Source organism: Medicago sativa, chromosome 3 (genome assembly GCF_051527215.1).
Source record: "Medicago sativa cultivar Bolivia chromosome 3, Bolivia_mono, whole genome shotgun sequence".
Taxonomy (NCBI): Eukaryota; Viridiplantae; Streptophyta; class Magnoliopsida; order Fabales; family Fabaceae; genus Medicago; species Medicago sativa.
The window spans coordinates 21,414,529-21,432,590 of record NC_140751.1 but is presented as its reverse complement, the minus strand read 5'-3'; the positions used below and the strand labels follow the sequence as shown (position 1 = coordinate 21,432,590).

Below are 18,062 nucleotides of genomic sequence, written 5' to 3'. Positions count from 1 at the left end.
ACAGCTCAGCTTATGGGGACCACCATAGTGGAGAAAGAACCGCGGCGAAAATTTTGCAAAGTGGATTCTGGTGGCCCACCCTTTTCAAAGATTTCCACGACTTTGTTGCATGTTGTGACAAATGCCAAAGGACAGGTAGCATCTCTAAGAGGAATGAGATGCCCCTATCAGGAATCATCGAAGTTGAACCATTTGATTGTTGGGGCATCGATTTTATGGGACCTTTCCCTTCCTCTTACTCTTTTCTTCATATTCTTATCTGTGTTGATTATGTCACAAAATGGGTTGAAGCGATACCATGTGTTGCTAATGATGCTAAGACAGTTGTTAACTTCCTGCATAAAAACATTTTCATTAGGTTTGGAACACCTAGAGTCTTGATCAGTGATGGGGGGAAGCACTTTTGCAATAATTTTCTTGAAAATGTGCTCAAAAAGTATAACATAAGGCACAAAGTTGAAACTCCCTATCACCCACAAACAAGTGGTCAAACAGAGGTTTCAAACCGTCAGATGAAACAAATCTTAGAGAAAACAGTTGCGTCAAATAGGAAGGATTGGTCTAAAAAATTAGACGACGCACTGTGGGAATATAGGACTGCCTTTAAGACTCATCTAGGGCTCTCACCCTATCAGTTAGTCTATGGAAAGGCATGTCATCTTCCAGTTGAGCTAGAACATAAGGCATACTGGGCCATTAAGGCCTTAAACTTTGATCAAGAAGCCGCTGGTAAGAAAAGACTCTTGAAACTTAATAAACTGGAGGAGATGAGGCTTAGAGCATATGAAAATGCGCTCATTTATAAAGCCAGGACTAAAAGGTATCATGACAAAAACTTAGTGTCTAGGGATATTAACTGTGGGCAACTAGTTTTGTTGTATAATTCCAGATTGAAGCTGTTTCCTGGGAAGCTCAAGTCAAAGTGGTCTGGACCGTTCTTGGTAAAAAGTGTGTCACCTCATGGAGCTGTTGAGTTGATGACACCTGAAGGTGACCGAAGTTTCAAGGTGAATGGGCAAAGAGTTAAGCCATGTCTGGGTGGCGACCTACCAAAAGCAAGGGTAGGACTTATTTTGAATGATCCTTAGATCAGAAGTCAAGCTAGTGACGGTAAAGAAGCGCTAGGTGGGAGGCAACCCACATTTAAATTTCAGGTAGTATTTCTTATTTCTTTTTTATTGCTTTCAAATATTCAAAAACACAAAAAGATTTTAGCTGAAATAGACAGAGAAGGAAAAATTTTCATGACCAGTACTGTGCAAATCGTGACACGATTTGCCTCCCTCTGAAGCTCCTCTCAGAAATTTTTCTAAGTTAAAAAGGTGCCCATTCGACATTTTCAAAAACGTGTCACGATACTGAAATCGTGACACGATTTTTGGCACCTAAAATTTTTCTAAGTCTCAAACTGGTGCAATTCGACAATTGGATATCGTGACACGTTGGCCAAAACGTGACACGATTTCTGGGCAAGAAATTTTTCAAAAATGGGCAATCGTGACACGTTTTGCCCAAACGTGACACGATTTTAGCAGTTTCAAAAATTTAACCGTTACAAAACCTAATCGTGACACTTTTTGGCCAAACGTGACGCGATTTTCCCAACCTATAAATAAACCCAACACGATTTTCATTCCATTCACTTCCAAAAGTAGCCAAACTCTGCCAAAATTTTCCCAGAACCCTAACCTACGATTTTCTAACCCTTTTCTACCAAAAATCTTCATCTTTTCATCTTCCAATCATCAAACCATCACCATCAACCTTCATAATCACCCACAAATAACCCAAATCCAACATATCCATCATCTCCATTCCAACCCTAACCCTAATATCCATTTTCCTCCAAACCCTAACCCTAACCATGGTGGAAACCCGCAACAAAGGCAAGTCCCAAGCCACATCCCAGCCATCCAAAAAAGCCAAGACCGCCCCCAAACGCAAACAACCTGTCAAACCTAGCCCTAACACCGCACCCCCACCGTCCATAAACCACCGGTTTTATAATACTGCTGCCCGAGACCGTTTCAAGGATATCCGAGGCTATAGGGTTATCCCGGAGAGAGGTTTTGATTTCACCAAACTCATCTCTAACCCCGAGTTCCATCAGGTGATCACTGAGAGAGGATGGGAGTCCCTTGTTAGTATGATATTTGAGCAGGCCAACAAAACTATTGGGATAGAATTCTATTCCAACGCTAGGTATATGGGGAGGAAGTACATGTCCTATGTGAGGGGGAAGGAGATAGACTATAGCCCGGAGAGGATTAATCAGTTGCTAGAGATTGTTCCATCGGAGACTTGTGATGTGAAGAGGAGGATGGAAAAGTGCAAGAACTGGACAGATGAGAATTGGGAAGAGTTGCTTTTGCAGATTTGTGTGGAGGGTGCTAAGTGGCATGGAGGGTCACATATGTTGTTGAGGGCTGACTTCAAACCCCATGCAAAGGCGTGGGCATCTTTTGTGGTGCAAACTATTGAGGGCACCTCTTGTACTTCAGAGATTCCGCTGCCCCGCTTATTGACGCTGTCTGCTATTCTTGATGGTGCACCCATCAATGTTGGTGAGTTAATTGCCAACAATATTTACATGTTTGCTTCAGGTACTAAGAAGGCACTCCCTCACTTGAGCCTTATCAATTGGCTTTGTGAGGATGCGGAGTGTGATTTGTTTGGTAATGATTTGAGTGCAGCTATGATGAAGCCCATCACCGACACTTACATGGATGGCTTTGTCAAGGATTATCATGACCGCATGCATGCTATCATGGTTGCCGAGGCAGCAGCAGCAGGACAGCCACAGCTGCCACCACCACATCAGCCACAGCCACCACCTCAAAGTCAGACTTTTGCTGGAGAGGGGAGCAGTCAGCAGGGTACCTATGCACCCATTCATCCTATGATGCTGGACTACATGTTCGGCCATGCCAACTGGATGAATGAGGTGTCAGATCAGGAGTACTGGAACCGTCTGAGGTTTGGTCCGGAGTTCACTGAGGCGGTCTGCCTCAACAGGAGGAAGATGACTGGGTCGTTCGAGCGCTTTGATGGGTCTGAGGAGGCTATGGACCACTATTTTGATGTCACCAGAGGTCGAGCTCAGGATAGAGAGCAGGAGATCCGAGCTGAATTTGTTGCTGGTGGCGCCCAGTCTAGATATCACTTTGGGGAGGACACCTATGAAGAGGAGAACCCCAGCACATGGATTCCGGAGGACCAGATGCAGGATTGAGTGGGCTACTGATGGCCCATCTTTTGTATTTTTCTGTTTTTGTTTCAGCACCTTTGGTTTTGTAACTTTAACTATTATGTTCGAACAATTTTATTTGCTTTCATTTAAGTTTAACTCAGTTTTACCCCCCATTTATGTAATTATTCCTGCACTTGTTTATTATTGATGAATTTGTTTGTTTAGTTGACTTTTTACAGTTTAGTAACAAATGTTTGTTCAAGTGGTATTCCAAAAGTTCAAAAGGAGGAGTGACTTGGTTTTCAAAGGCGAAGTGTACGGCAGTAAAGATAGGTAGTCGCAACTCCCAGAAATCTCAGCCATAAGGTTCATTGCCAAATTTTGTTTTTCAATTTACATATATTAGAATATCCCATGCATTTACATTTCTAGAACTTGCATTGTTTCTCTACTGTTGATTGATCTTTGTCATTAGCACACCGAGGCAAAAGTGCTTGGTCTTGTGAGCCTTTTGAAGCCTACCCTGATTGGTGATTGTTATAATTTATCCTTTTCTTAACCACTTTTGAGCCGGTAGGTTTAGAACTTTTTGTTCGGTGACAAACTACTTTACAAGCTTAGAGACTTTTAGGACTTGTCCCTTATTGTTTTTCTGAGTTAGGCATTGTAGAATGTTGCTAATAATTAAGTTTGGGGTTGCTATTGGAATTTGCAACCAATTAAGTTTGGGGTGGGGGTACTAGAGAATAAGAGAACAAAAGAAAAAGAATTGTCATGCAAAATGCAAAAATACACTCAAAAATTGGTGTATGAAAAAAAAATGAAAATGAATGATGAAAAAGGGACCAAACTTTGAACATCCGAGTAACTTCAAACTCGATTGTCCCTAATGTTATAAATATTCTCTAGTACCTTTGCAATTGTTGTTCTATTAGGTGAATGAATGTGTTGGATTGAATTTTGTGCTTTAACTTCCGTAGGAATGCCTAACTCAAATTTTGTGTAGCCTACTTATCCAAATATTATCCCACCTTCACCTAAGCCCCGTTATAACCCTTCAAGACCTCAAAGTGTGCATTGACATTGATTTTGATTGACGTTTAGAAACTTTTCAAGCGTATGGTAATATGTAGATTGCATGTCGACTGTGTATGAACCCTTTTCAATTAATTGCGTGGAGTTGTGAATTGGAGGATGCGTACAAGTCAAACTAGCTCATCTTTAGCTAGTAAGGTGTTGAACTTTTGGGTACTACTGCTTGATCAGGTAATTGTTATTTTACTGTCGATTGTCAGCTTTGCAAGTAAATTCCTTGAGGACAAGGAATGGTTTAAGTTTGGGGTTGTGATGACATCTTGTCATTACGTAATTTTAGATGTATTTTAGCACAAAAATGGAGTTCACAAGGAGACTTATGCAGCAAAAGAGCAGAAAAACTGAAGAAAAAGCAAAGAATGAAAACGTATCACGATTTGGATGAAACGTGACACGATTTGAGAAGCTTCAGAAAGGTTTGGTTCGACATTTGAAAACGTGGCACGATTGGTAAAACGTGCCACGATTTGGAGAAACCCTAATTTGTTTTCTTGCTCTACAAGGTGTAAACGTGTCACGATTTACTTAAAACGTGACACGATTTGGGCGATATTCTGTGCCTATTTATGCTGCAGTCTATTCCAAAAACAAGGGTGACGAATTCTAGAGAGCAAAGTGCAATTTTGCAACTGCAAGGAAGACCCGAATGACGATTTCTTCATCTTCCAACCACTTTGTGTATGTTTTATTACCTCTAATGATTATGTTATTTGTAAACACTGTTATGAGTAGCTAAATTCATTAGAGGTTAGGTCTGAGATGATTCGTTGTAACCCTAATTGAGATATTATGTTGTGAAACTCTATTTATTGTGAATGATATTCTAGTCTTTATTCAATTCAATTGTTCTTAATGCTTTTTATATCCTGATCAAATATAAATATGATTTAGTGAGAATGAATGACTACTGACCATAGCTTTCTACTTAGACCTATTGAATTGTTCTAATAAACATGGTTAGGCTAGGAATGGATAATCGTTTATTAGTGATATTAGGTTAACGTGCTTTAAACCTTCAAAGATTATTAGACCACCTAAGGGATTAGGGGTTGTAGTTTAAGAAGAGGGTCCTAACTCAAGGGATTGATTAGGACTATTTTGTTAACTATCGTGGGATTAGAAGATCATTCATACGAATAGGTGCAGCATAACAATTAGGGGAACATCGATGATTCGAAAGACCTAAACTCATCTCTCTCTTATTCTTAAAAACCAATTTTATTTTCAGCAATTACTTTTATGCAATCAAACCAATCTACTGCCTAGTGGCAAATCAAAATAACCTTTATACATCCTAAAATACAACGTAGTTGAATTATTGAGATTAAAAACAGTCCTCGTGGGATCGATATTTTTACTACTTCCATAGTATTTGGTGCACTTGCCAAACGTCTATCACTCTCTTTGCCGTTATCAAGCGATACTTATACCTTTTTTGAGTTTGTTTGTCGATGAGTGTGATTTTTTACCTGTTCCTTTTAGAAATGTCCTTGATATCTCATTTGGGAAGTGCTATGTACAAAACAAATTGCAGTGTTAATTAGATGTTATATATATAAGTACATTTCTAAAACATTTACCAAAGCATTATAAATATTTGCTTTAGGAAAAGAACATGTTCTATTTTGTTTAAGAGATTAGGAAAACAACATTACAATTAACATGATACTAATTGGAACCAATGAAGGAACCAACAATGTGCAGATTAACGTTAGATAATAGTTAGGTTTATAAAAAAGACTGCAAGTGTCACAGACTAACCAAAAAGGGATTTTTGCCAATATTTAAATCAGACAAAATGAAAAGAACAAATGGCATCCCAAAGTCAAGATAGTTTACGATTACAGTCCAAAGCGATGAGTCAAAATAGTAGAAGTTCAAATAGTTCAGCAGCAAAGATCTACTTTGGAACAACTCGAACATGCAAGTTTTTCGGTGACTTTTCGAGATCAAAATGAGCTTACCACCTTCTTCCATCACACGTTCTTTGTAGAAATTGAACCACCGTCCACCCAAGTATTTTTCATAGCTTTCTCTTTCGGCGGTAATGAGGCGACACTTATATTTTCTCTGTGTCTGGTCATCAATGAGAGTGATTGTTTTGCGCTTTCCTTTTAGAATTGTTATTGACACCTCGTTTGGGAAATGCTAAACAGGGAAATAACAACAATATTAGTCTAATGCATATTAACATGGATAAGACGTATGCGAATATAGTTACATATAATTTATAAAATAAAGGTAGCATAACTGATTTTAAGCTAAAGAAAATGTATCATGACATCTAATTTATCTTCTTATTATCTTCCTAAAAAGACTAGATAAATGCATTCATGTTCATTATATGAACCCCGTTGACCAATTAACATTGTTGAAACAAATGGAAATTAAGCATTACTCCCTGTGCATCTATAGCTAGCACCATTTAACATTGATGTCTTCGAACATTTGGTGCAACTCTCATAATATCATCCAAACTGGTTAGGATTGAATTTAGTTGCTTTTGAAATAGTGATGCAATATGTATCCTAACACAAATTATGCACATGAAATAAAGAATAATGCAATATGTATTTTTAATTTGTGCGTAAAAAAATTCAAAGCATGTTTGTGCATAAAAAAGCAGACCTTGACTAAGTTTATAAATTCAACAATTGGCCTAACCTGAGACGGATTGGAAAAATCGTTGTACAAAGTACATTGAGAAGAAGCTGAACTCTGACTTAAGTTCTGACTGATGCTTTGACTTTGAGCTTGAGAAGTGTTAAGGTCACGACAACAATTCAAGAAACATGGTCAAAAAAACAATCAAATCAGATTGTGAAATAATAAGTTACTCTAACACTGTATTGTGAAATCATAATGCAAACTTACTAAGTCTTAGACTTCTCAACAACCGGATAATGTAGGTTGATGAGCAGCCTCGAACCTGACTAATTGTTACATATATTTAGATTGCCATTGACTACAAAATGGAAGCAAAGAACTCAAGGTAAATAGATGGTAAATGATAAAGCTACGACATATTTTTCCCATAGTGTTACATCATCTATATTCTCACTGCGTAAGGAAAGAATCTTTCAAGTCATTATCAAACTTATACAAAATTCTATCATCAGATCCTGACAAATTAGAAAATAATACATTTTATCTTTCAACACAATGTTCGTACACAATTTCTTTCTAGTCCCAATTGGCATTGTCTTTTCAATCTCATGAAGAAGCCCGATGATTTCTTAAAAAAAAATTACTATTATAAATGTTGGAATTTAATTAATGCCATATTTTTGTATAAGAATACCATATTTTTGCTGTCTTTCAAAAAGATAAGAATTTATATTATATGATATTATATTTGTTACATTGTTGGTGTCATGGAAACATATATGTTTAGTTTTTTTGAATAAGAAAAAGATATGCATAGTTTGTTACAATATAAAGGTGCAATATATATATATAGGCCATTTCAAATGAGAGGAGTGGTTATTATGAGAGATGAGAGGACTTAATAATAACCATTGGATCTAAACTAATCATGTTACTTCATCAATAGCTATGCAGTCAATTAAAACAAAAAACACAGCTCTTCGTCTTTCCTTTGCACACGCTTCTCAATGCAACTTGTAGAGAACCCTTTAGCTGGCGATGGCGATGCGATGCTTACTGCTTTTGATAGAAGATTTCTATGGCCACCTAAATCATACATACCCCAATTGAATGTTTTTTTCTATTTTCCATTTTCGTGGCCCGTTTCTTATCAATTGATTGAATTTTTTAAAAAGGGTTAATTTAAGTTGGATTTGAACAATAGTAGAACTAAACTATAATTTCACTCCTAACCAAATCAGCTTGTGATTATTTGTTAGTCTTCTACGAAATTACTCTAACTAATTGGAATTTCTCTCCCAAAGCTATCATAATCTTTCTTTTCTTTGACAAAATCTTATTATGTTTTCTTTCTATTGAACCTAAATTGAGGGAGACGAAAGAAAGGAACAGAAGAACGTTGAAGAGATCCTTTCTATAGAGAGAAAAATCAAGGAAGAACAATACATAGAAGAGGTAAAAAGAGCAGTCACTTATGGCTTATGCAATAGAGAGAGAACGGGATAAGGGAAATGGAGAAAGCCAATTTACTCTTAACACTCCTCTCATTTGATATGTCCTATATATATATATATATATATATATATATATATATATATATATATATATATATATAAGTATAATTTTTTTTAGGCATCTAGACCTTTTTTGAAAAAAAGACATCTACAATTTTAATTTTAATTAAAATCAAAATTTTATAAAAATAATCATACGCATTATGCAACGCCAAAAAAAATTATACGCAGTAACGTAACAAAAAAACAGACACACATAAAGTATTACTCTAAACGCTAATGTGTGTGTGTGTGTGTGTGTGTGTATTTGTGAGGTTGAAGAAAGAAAATAAAAATATTTGGTATCATTAAATGACAGCGTGAATAAAAATATTTGTGAGGTTGTGATGATTAAACGATATTGAAATTAAATATATAAGTGATAAAAAGATAATAAAATTCCTTTGAAAAAAGGTAATAAAATTAAATGGGACCTCCTTAAAAAAATTAAATGGAAGAAAAAAAACGTATTGAAATATAATATTAAAAAATAAAAGAAAAGGTTCCCAACGTGAATTGAAGAGAGATACTTGTGAAATAAATTGTCGAGAAGTAGTTTTTTCAAGTAGCATTCAACAACTTTTGGCCAAAGTTCATTCCATTCAATTTTATGCATTAAAAAAAAGTACAAAAAATACTTTTTTTAGTAAGTACTTAATTGATATTGTGTTTGGCCTAACTTCTCCTTAAAAATGTAGAGAAGTTTGAAAAAAATCGGGTCAAACGATATCTTAATCTCCCACAACGGTAATGTAGAAGCAACTGAATTTGGGAGAAAAAATTGAAAAATAGTTAAAAATATAAAAATTGAAAAATAATTAAAAGTTATTAAAAATATAAAATTAGAAAATAATTAAAAAAATTGGTTAGGGGCAAAAATTGAAATTCATAGGCCAACCTTCAAAAAAAAACACACTCATTAATTAGTAGATTACTAAAATGCCCCTTCTAGGGGCAAAATGGTAAAATCAACGGACATTAACTTTTATATTAGTAAGAATAATATATATATATATATATATATATATATATATATATATATATATATATATATATATATATATATATATATATATTGCACATATAGGGACTGCGTATAACCAAAGTCTTCAAACCTTTGCCCTAGACTTGAATAAGTTTTTATCTATTTATTTCTAACTGTCTATTATATTCATCCTAATTACCTTCATCCTTCATTGAATAGGTTCTCTCTTTTGTTCCTGATTTATCAAATGTTAAGCCCACTTCCTTTTGTAACTTGGAGTCACTACAGGTAAAAATGACACCGCTTTCATGGCCATTATACATGAAACTGAAATCTTCCATGATTGAAATAGAAGCTATTGAATTTTTTTCGGACCAACAAACATTCGTTCCTGATGGAGTAGTGGACTTTTTGCTTCAAAACTCACCATCAGCGAAGGTTACATTATATAATGATTAAGGTGAAATATATTTTGTATTTAGTTTTGTTTTTTTCCTTCTTTGATAGTCTTTGGATTTACTTCTTGATGTTCTACCTGTTTGGTAAGAATTTTGCTCTTCCCCCATCACAAAACACTCGCGCCCTGCAGTCATGCTCAAAATACCCATGAACTACTTAAGTAACGCAGAGTTACTGTTTTCGTACAAAATTCATCAGTCCATACTCCAAGCACCATTTTCTTTCCCTCCACCTTCAAAAACCCAAAAAGTGCGAATTTTTGGGTCAAAATCCTCATCCCAAATCATTGCAAATCGTCAGGAAGCAAGTTTCTACGCTCATCAAGCACCAAATATCAGGTATTGTATCATCAAAAGTCATCTCATTTTGCTGGTTTTTGTGCTTGGTTCGTCTGTTTTTTGTAGGCATTAGGGCTTGGTGCGCAAGTTAACTTGCGCAAGTGTTAAAGGATGTGTGACTTAAGTCACGCAGCAGTTAATGTGTTGCGTGACTTAAGTCACGCCACTGTACAGTCCTGTTTTTTGAATTTTTTGCGCCACTTTTGTTCTTGGTTAGCTTGTCCCACAAGTAATTTATTTATTCTTCCTTTGTTATTTTTTTATTCAATAGGTATATATAGTGAGATGGTTGACAATGTCGCGGGTGAGACGTTGAAATCGGCCAAAAATGAAGCTTCCGGCGATGGTTCCGGTGATGTCAAACCAACCGTTAATGTGAAAGGAGTTAAAGTCAAAATTCCATTACAAGCTCGCATTGGTAAAATTGAAGAACCTAAACCGGTACCTATCGGTGTTGTTTGCGAAGGTCGTGACACCGCCTCATTTTTTACAACAAATGCAAGATGGAGAGAGCGACAAGAGTTACTTGATTGGGTTCGTCGACAAGGGGTAAGGGCCGGATTTAGTGTTTGTATCGATAAATCCATTATAAAAAGGTCATACTTCACGATGCAATGTGAAAGGAGTGGGATATACAAGCCACCTAAGACGAGGAAGAAACTGAACCTTGAAGGCTTCGGCTCAAGGAAATGTAATTGTCCGTTTAGGTTGAAAGGTTTCTTTGATAAGGATACAAATGATTGGTGGCTTGCAATGCTTTGTGGAATGAACAACCATGACTTGGATGAAAAGTTATCCGGAAACCTTATTGCGGGTAGACTTAGTGCGGAGGAGAAGAAAAAAGTTATCGACATGACAAAGAGCTTGACGGTGCCTCGGAATATTCTCACCAATTTGAAGGAAAACAACAGCGAAAGTGTGACAACAATCAAGCAAGTGTACAATGTGCGAACAAGATGGCGCAAGGGGGAAAGAGGTGATATGACGGAGTTGCAATTCTTGATTTCGAAGTTGGTGGAGCATAAGTACGTCTATTACACAAAATGCAATAGTGAGGAAACCACTCTTGAAGACATCTTTTTTGCTCATCCGGAGTCAATTAAATTTCTCAACACCTTTCCGACCGTTTTGGTCATGGACTCTACATACAAAACCAACAACTACCGAATGCCGTTGTTTGAGATAGTTGGTTGCACCTCTACAAAAATGACGTATTCCGTTGCTTTCGCGTTTCTTCACTTTGAACTAGAGGATAACTTTACTAGGGCACTTACGATGGTGAAAGGTCTTTTGTCCTCAAAAGACAACATGCCTTAGGTGATTGTCACCGACAAAGATGGTGCTTTGATGAATGCCGTTGGCACAGTTTTCCCTGAAACATACACCATGCTTTGTTTTTTTTTTTCATATTGGGAAGAATGTAAGGGCTAAGTGCATCACGGATTGTAAAGTTAACCCAAAGCCTCCTAAGGGTGCAAAAGTTGACAAGAAAGAATTGAAGAAGAACAAGGTGAAGAATAGAGAAGTTGTTGAGAAAGTCGTGATCGCTTGGAGAGAGTTGGTCAAGTCTCCTACAAAGGAGTCATATGCAAGTAATTTATTGAAATTCAAAGAGGTATGCATGCCATTTCTGGAATTCACAAAATATGTTGAAACCACGGTTTTGAACCTTAAGGAAAAATTTGTGAGGGCATGGACGAATAAAGTCTTGCATCTAGGGTGTAGAACCACCAACATTGTTGAATCGGTTCATGGAGTGTTGAAAAGATATTTGAGTAGTAGCGTGGGTGATTTAACATCATGTTGGGATGAAATACACAAAATGTTGGCCGTGCAATTTGGTGAAATACACAAGGTTGTCCGTTACCACCGAGTTGTAAGGAGTGGATGAACAACAAGATTGGTGAGGCAGAGAATTGGCATTTTGCGTTTTTGGATAGACAACACGCCTTCAATGAGCTCATGTCTAAGGAGTCAAAGCCGCCAAAGAAACCAACAAATGAGCACAATCCAATTGTTTGTGATAATACTCCCACTCCGGAAAAAAATGAACAAGAATTTGAAGTCATGGAATACATGGAATAAAAAGACAATTTAGGGATGTCACTAGACTTCTTAGATAGGTTATAGGTTATGACACTTTTTGGTTGGTCGCGGTGTTCGTCCTATTTTTTGTGGTATTACACCCCGACGAATTTTTTGGTGGCCGGTTATGTAATTTAGATATTTGTGGCCAATATGTAACTAATATTATATATAATATAAATATTTGAAATGAAATATTTTTTTGGTGGCCGGTTATGTCACACCAATTATTGCTCGCATTACGTTCTCGCAAATTATTCAACTATTTATGAATTTGTGTCCGTATTGTTGATTTTTAATGAATTTGTGTTTATGTAATTTAACGATGAATTTGGGTCATTTTGACCGTTTATGTGAGATTATGTAATTTTAGAAATTTATGGACAAATTTGTGTAATTTGGATCGTTTACGTGTCATTAAGTGTGTTTAAGTGATTGCGGGTCATTACCGGCGAATTTGTGAAATTTGGACCGTTTGGATTGTTATGTGTGATTGTGAGAAAAACGATGTTTTTGTGTAATTTTGATCGATTATGTCGTATTATCCGATAATCTTGTTAAACTGACGTAATTCGTTTCAATTAAGAGCGTGTAAAGAATCGATTACGGATCATTAGTGACACACATTGCATTAAATGCATATCAGTAGAGCGTGAGTTAACTCACACATGTGTTAACACATGCAGTGTTTTACACAAGCACATCTTAAGTGACGCAGCGTTAGTTAACTAACGCATTTAGTTAACTAAAGCAGAGGTATTTTGGTCAGTTTGGTTGGGTGCGAGCGAAAAATGCAAGGGGAGAGCAGAATTCGTTTGGTAAAATGATAAAGACCTACTTATTTGAGCTCATATACAGCTTGTAATCTAAATTGCTAATGGTGTTACCTTTTAGTTGAAACCAGAACGAAGACCGGACAAGAATATTAGTTACAGATGAAAAAGAACGGCGGAGGATACAAAAGCTACAAGAATATTGTGAAGATATTGGAATCAAGATAGTCCTCGAAGTGTGGAGGCCTTGTAAAAAGAATATTTTTTCCCAGAGAAATTTGTCAACTAGCTAGATAACTTGCTTAAGAGTTCATATTTTATGTCATGATCTAGGAAGCACGAACAATTCTAGTATTACAATTATCAGTGTCTCACACACCTATGATATTGTATGACACGTATCACACAACAAAGATAAGTATCATAAATAAATTATGGATTTTTTCCTTTACTTCGACATTCCTCAGACCGGTGTCCAACACATATATAAAACCCTTACAAGGCGACAACTAAGACAAATGTCTGAAACTTCTTTTTTCTTTTTTGCTTCCAGATCACCCACTACATTACTAAGGGAAAATTCCGCCAGTAACATTACTGACGCCAGTATTACTGAGGGATCTTTTTCGTCACAAATTCCGTCAGTAATGTGTATTACTGAGGGATTTGATACACTACTGAGGAATTAATTCCGTCAATAAAAACCAAAATTCTTGTAGTGACAAGAGTTAAATATATGGTGAGAAGTGTTTATCAATGAGGAAATATAAACATTAAAATTGATTACAACAGTTTTAGTTTTTTCGATAGTAGATGGATAAATGAAGATCAAATACTACACTATATTGTTTTAGAACTTTTTTGAATGAAATAAATTTTTCATGTTAGATTTCCATATGTATTTTGATTCGCAATTTAGATCTTTTATTGACAAACTAATATATAGCGGTGGCGGTATCCCATGCTTTTGACATTAAAGGTGTTGACGTGTCTGTGTCTGTGTCATATCAGATGTCCGAGTTTGTGCTTCGTAGGGTTTGATGTTAATTAGAGTCTTACATACCCTACTATTTGGTTACAAAATTGTGGGTTTTGATGTTGCTTTTTCTGAAGATTTTCTGTTTTAAGTTTATTTTTGTTTATCCTTTTTGGTCTGCAAGGCAAAATCCAGGTAGTCAAAAGCAGCATTTTGTGCCATAAGTGTGGGACTAAACAGTGGCTGGACGCTACGTTGTGGCCAAGTGGTGTTGCGAATTTAAGTGTACGAGGGAGAAACTGGTGACAAAACTAGCAGTTAGAAGACGTGAAATTATATCTCGAGTTCGCATCAGTTAGAAGACGTGAAATTATATCTGTGTGACCTTTCTTTTTTTTTATTATCCCTTTTGAGCTGCAATGCAGGATGCATATTGTAGAAAGCTAAATGCAGTTATGATTGCCAGCACTCTATTTTCTTTCCTCGGCAATGGTCACATTCATATGGAAAATATCAAAACTAGCAAAATTCTGTCTCTTTTACATCATAAACGTAATCATTTTCAGCTGATAGAGTTCCAAGAAGAATCGTGAGAGTTACATAGTGCTTAATGCACCTCGAGTTCCCTTGTAATCGAGAATGATTTCGAGGCCTCACTACTTTCGTCATGATTGTATCAGCCGAAAGGCATGACTTGATAGTAGTAATTGGGATCATCCGTCATTAATGCTGTCTTGGGAGAGTCTTTTGGATCCTTGAGGATCTGTAGATCAACGATTAAAATGTTATTTTGCTCTGGAGATTTTCATGAGGTGTGTTGCTATTGGAGATCGAAAATATGTTCCAGACCCGAACTACCCTCTCACTTCCCAACTTTAATGTTTGTAATTTGACTTTAAGTATTCATACTTAAACTTAGTTTGTTATGCTTCTTGAATAGAATTAACTTTGCACCCGAATTGAATTCACGACTACCCCTCACAAAAATACTATTCAAAAAATCAAAATTTGCACACAAAGAAAACCACTACTTCCTACTTGAAATCGAATATATAATCAATTAAACGAAGTATAAAATCACATAAATGAAACAAAAATTGCAACAGAAAAATCATGAATGGAATTGTGGGGCTACAAATGATGTGTCGTTTAAATGGGAGAAAAAGCTTGCTCTACAGAAATGGGGGGGAAAGCTTGGTAAAAAATGTGGTGAAATGAGAAGGCAAGAAGCTGAGTCTGGCACCTCAAGCGTATTTTCCAAGTAATTTACCCCAAACCCAAAGGGAACAGGAACAACATCATTTCAAGCGAGACTTGTAGAAAGGTACATGCACAACGACTTTGAAGCAGGGGTCAATGAATGTGAAGGACACTCCAATAAAAGATCAAGATGGTTAATCTTGAAGAGTAAGAATGATTTATAAAGATGAAGATCATAATCAATATGTCTTTCTTTTTAAGCAACAGCTAACTCAAATCCCAGAAAGTCAGACGAAGAGAGTTTATGATAGTTTTATATCACAGAACTTCATTAGAGTAAATCATTGTTTTAAAGGATATCTACAAATTTATCATCAAATTCTGGTGGCCAAAGGTTAAATACACAGCAAACTTGACATATAGGATTAAAAATCACATTTATGATGCTCAAAATTCAAAACACAGCAAGAACAAACCACTATCTTCTTTATTCAAGCCTTTGCTTGTGACCATCAGTATTCACCACAAAGTTTAAAGTACATGCTGATTACAACTATCTTAGACACAACGACAATCATTTGTCAGCAACAAGGGCTTCAATTTTGTTTTCAATGTGAGCTTCATGATCCTCGAGGCGACCTTTGACTGCATCATTCTCCCAACGGATCAACGTTGGCACACCAGTGAGCTTGAACTTAGGATCCACCCTCCATGGATGGTGTGGGTTCCTCCATGTTGGTCTATCTCCAACATAAGCTTTCAAAAGTGCAATTTCATTCGGTGAAGCTTCCAGCTTCTTGTAGATCACTGGCTCAGCTCTCACACAGTCTAACAAGACAAATAGTAATGTCATGAAAAACATAAGGCGAAAACTAGTCATATTCATCATGGATTTTCATAAAGTGGAGAAGTCCATGCTTCACAAACTGTTAATAAAATGTATAGAACATCCACAGGTAATTAACACAACTAAAACAGAAACATATAAAACATCAAATGTAGAAATTTCTTCTTCCCTAACACAGACCCATACATCATTTTTTTATTAACTTTTTTAAGTCATCTCTTTTCAAGGTTGAACTTGGATATTTCCCAATACACCTCATTTTGTCTATCCAGCTCAATTGGATTTGTTACATAATTGAGTTAGGCACTTAGGCTTGATATAAAAACCTAATATTTATAACATACTTTTCATTTCAGAGATCAAATAAGTTTTAGCCTTTGTTCAGTACTGTGGTGTGGCTAGCAAAATCACAGTAGAGACTCGCGGTGAGGGAGAACCTGTGTATTTGAGTTCTTGGTTTTCACAGTGAAAAAACGCATCAGAACGCAAGAATCGCATGGCCAACGAGGTTCCAAACGCAGGCTTGGTCCGTGTTTGTTATAGTGATAAGTTTTGCAGAATCACCACGTACCATGTGACTTTGGCAAAAGCTCTAGACCTTCACAGCCGCAACGTGATTTTGTCAAACTTATCCTATTTCTAAACATTCACTTATCTTTTTTTTTTTCCTTTCTATAAAGGATTAATTTAAACTTCTACTCTCATTAACAAATCCTTCATCAAAAGCAATTTCAGAATCCAATTTTTCTTTTCTCAAACTTTTCCCAATTTTGTGTCTTCATAATGTTGTGTAATCTATAAAGCACCAGTACAGACACGTACATCAAAGCTGACACATCGACAAAAATAATAATTTGAGAATAATAACATAATTGAATGTAATCACATGTGTTATCGTGTAAGTATCAGACTATGAAGCACACAGACGGGCATGAAATAGACACTGGCACGTCGACACCAATAAAATATGGAGACAGTGATATAGTTCAATGTAATCAAATGCGTCAGACATTAGGACACACCTTCGATCAGAATTGTCGGTCCTAAAGAGTTATCCGACACTGACATGTGTCAGACACTAGACACCTTCAATCAAATGTTGATACTATGTAATCAAAATAAACCTGACTAACTACTATTGCCAAAAATTCATGAAATCAGATACAATATCAACTTATTTATTTCAAAATCCAGTTTTTACCATCAAATTCACAACAAAACAGATAAAACCATCAAAAATTTCATCTGGGTCACATAAAAAAACAAACCAGGGCACCAGCTGAGAGAGGTAGATGGGTCATTATCAGCCAAGAAGAGAATGAGGTTGGCTTTGTGTTGAGGAATCTCTGAACGGAACTTCTCAAAAACAGAATCAAAGTTTGAAACTGTTGCGGTTAACACCTTCAACGTCATTCTTCACTTCTTTCTGCAGATAAACGCTATCTCAATCGCAGATTCTGGTTTAGAAAGGGCCAGAAACAATGCTTATATAGGAAATAAATAATTTGATTAATTCTTTTTTAAACAATATGAGAATTTTTTTATCCTTTGTCAAAATATTTTTCCATTTTGTACAAAAAAAAATCCATTTGTTTAAATTTGCGAAAATATATGCTATTTGCTGTGTTTCTTCTGGATTTCTTGGATTAGTCTCTGCGGTTACGCGCACTATAACTAAGTTCACATAAAAAAATTGAAAAATTAACTTTTAAAGTGAATAATTGTGATGGAGACGAGATAAAATAGATTAATAAACTATGAATTTGTTCACTAAATTATCATTGTTTATTCAACTTAATCCATAAATTATATAAATATATTAATAAATAGTCCATAGTGTATGTGAAATTATCAATTTAGTCCATGTCCCACTATTGTTAAGATTAGATTAATGATTATTTTTGGTTTAAGAGTTTAGTAGTTGAAGCTCACACATTTTAAATGTTGAGAAGTA

General features: G+C 35.9%; 1 protein-coding gene and 1 pseudogene across 1 annotated transcript; one reads left to right on the top strand and one right to left on the bottom strand.

Annotated features, from left to right (window-relative positions):
- The first annotated feature begins 10,512 nt into the window (after positions 1 to 10,512).
- LOC146936346 (uncharacterized) lies at positions 10,513 to 12,312 on the top strand (annotated as a pseudogene).
- Positions 12,313 to 15,661: 3,349 nt separating this feature from the next.
- Positions 15,662 to 17,586, bottom strand: LOC146936345 (Thioredoxin superfamily protein). The gene is made up of 2 exons (XM_085751251.1): positions 17,377 to 17,586; positions 15,662 to 16,089 (listed from the first exon to the last, which is right to left on the bottom strand). Exons 1-2 carry the CDS (start codon positions 17,519 to 17,521, stop codon positions 15,836 to 15,838), a joined length of 399 nt encoding a protein of 132 aa, XP_085607377.1. The 5' UTR covers positions 17,522 to 17,586; the 3' UTR covers positions 15,662 to 15,835.
- Positions 17,587 to 18,062: the final 476 nt, after the last annotated feature.

What these genes read in the sequence shown, in the direction of transcription:
- LOC146936345 (XM_085751251.1), bottom strand. Translation starts at nt 17,521, where the DNA reads ATGACGTTGAAGGTGTTAACCGCAACAGTTTCAAACTTTGATTCTGTT. An exon ending in CTCTCTCAGCTGGTGCCCTG is followed by an intron (nt 16,090 to 17,376) that starts GTTTGTTTTTTT and finishes TTGTCTTGTTAG; the next exon opens with ACTGTGTGAGAGCTGAGCCA.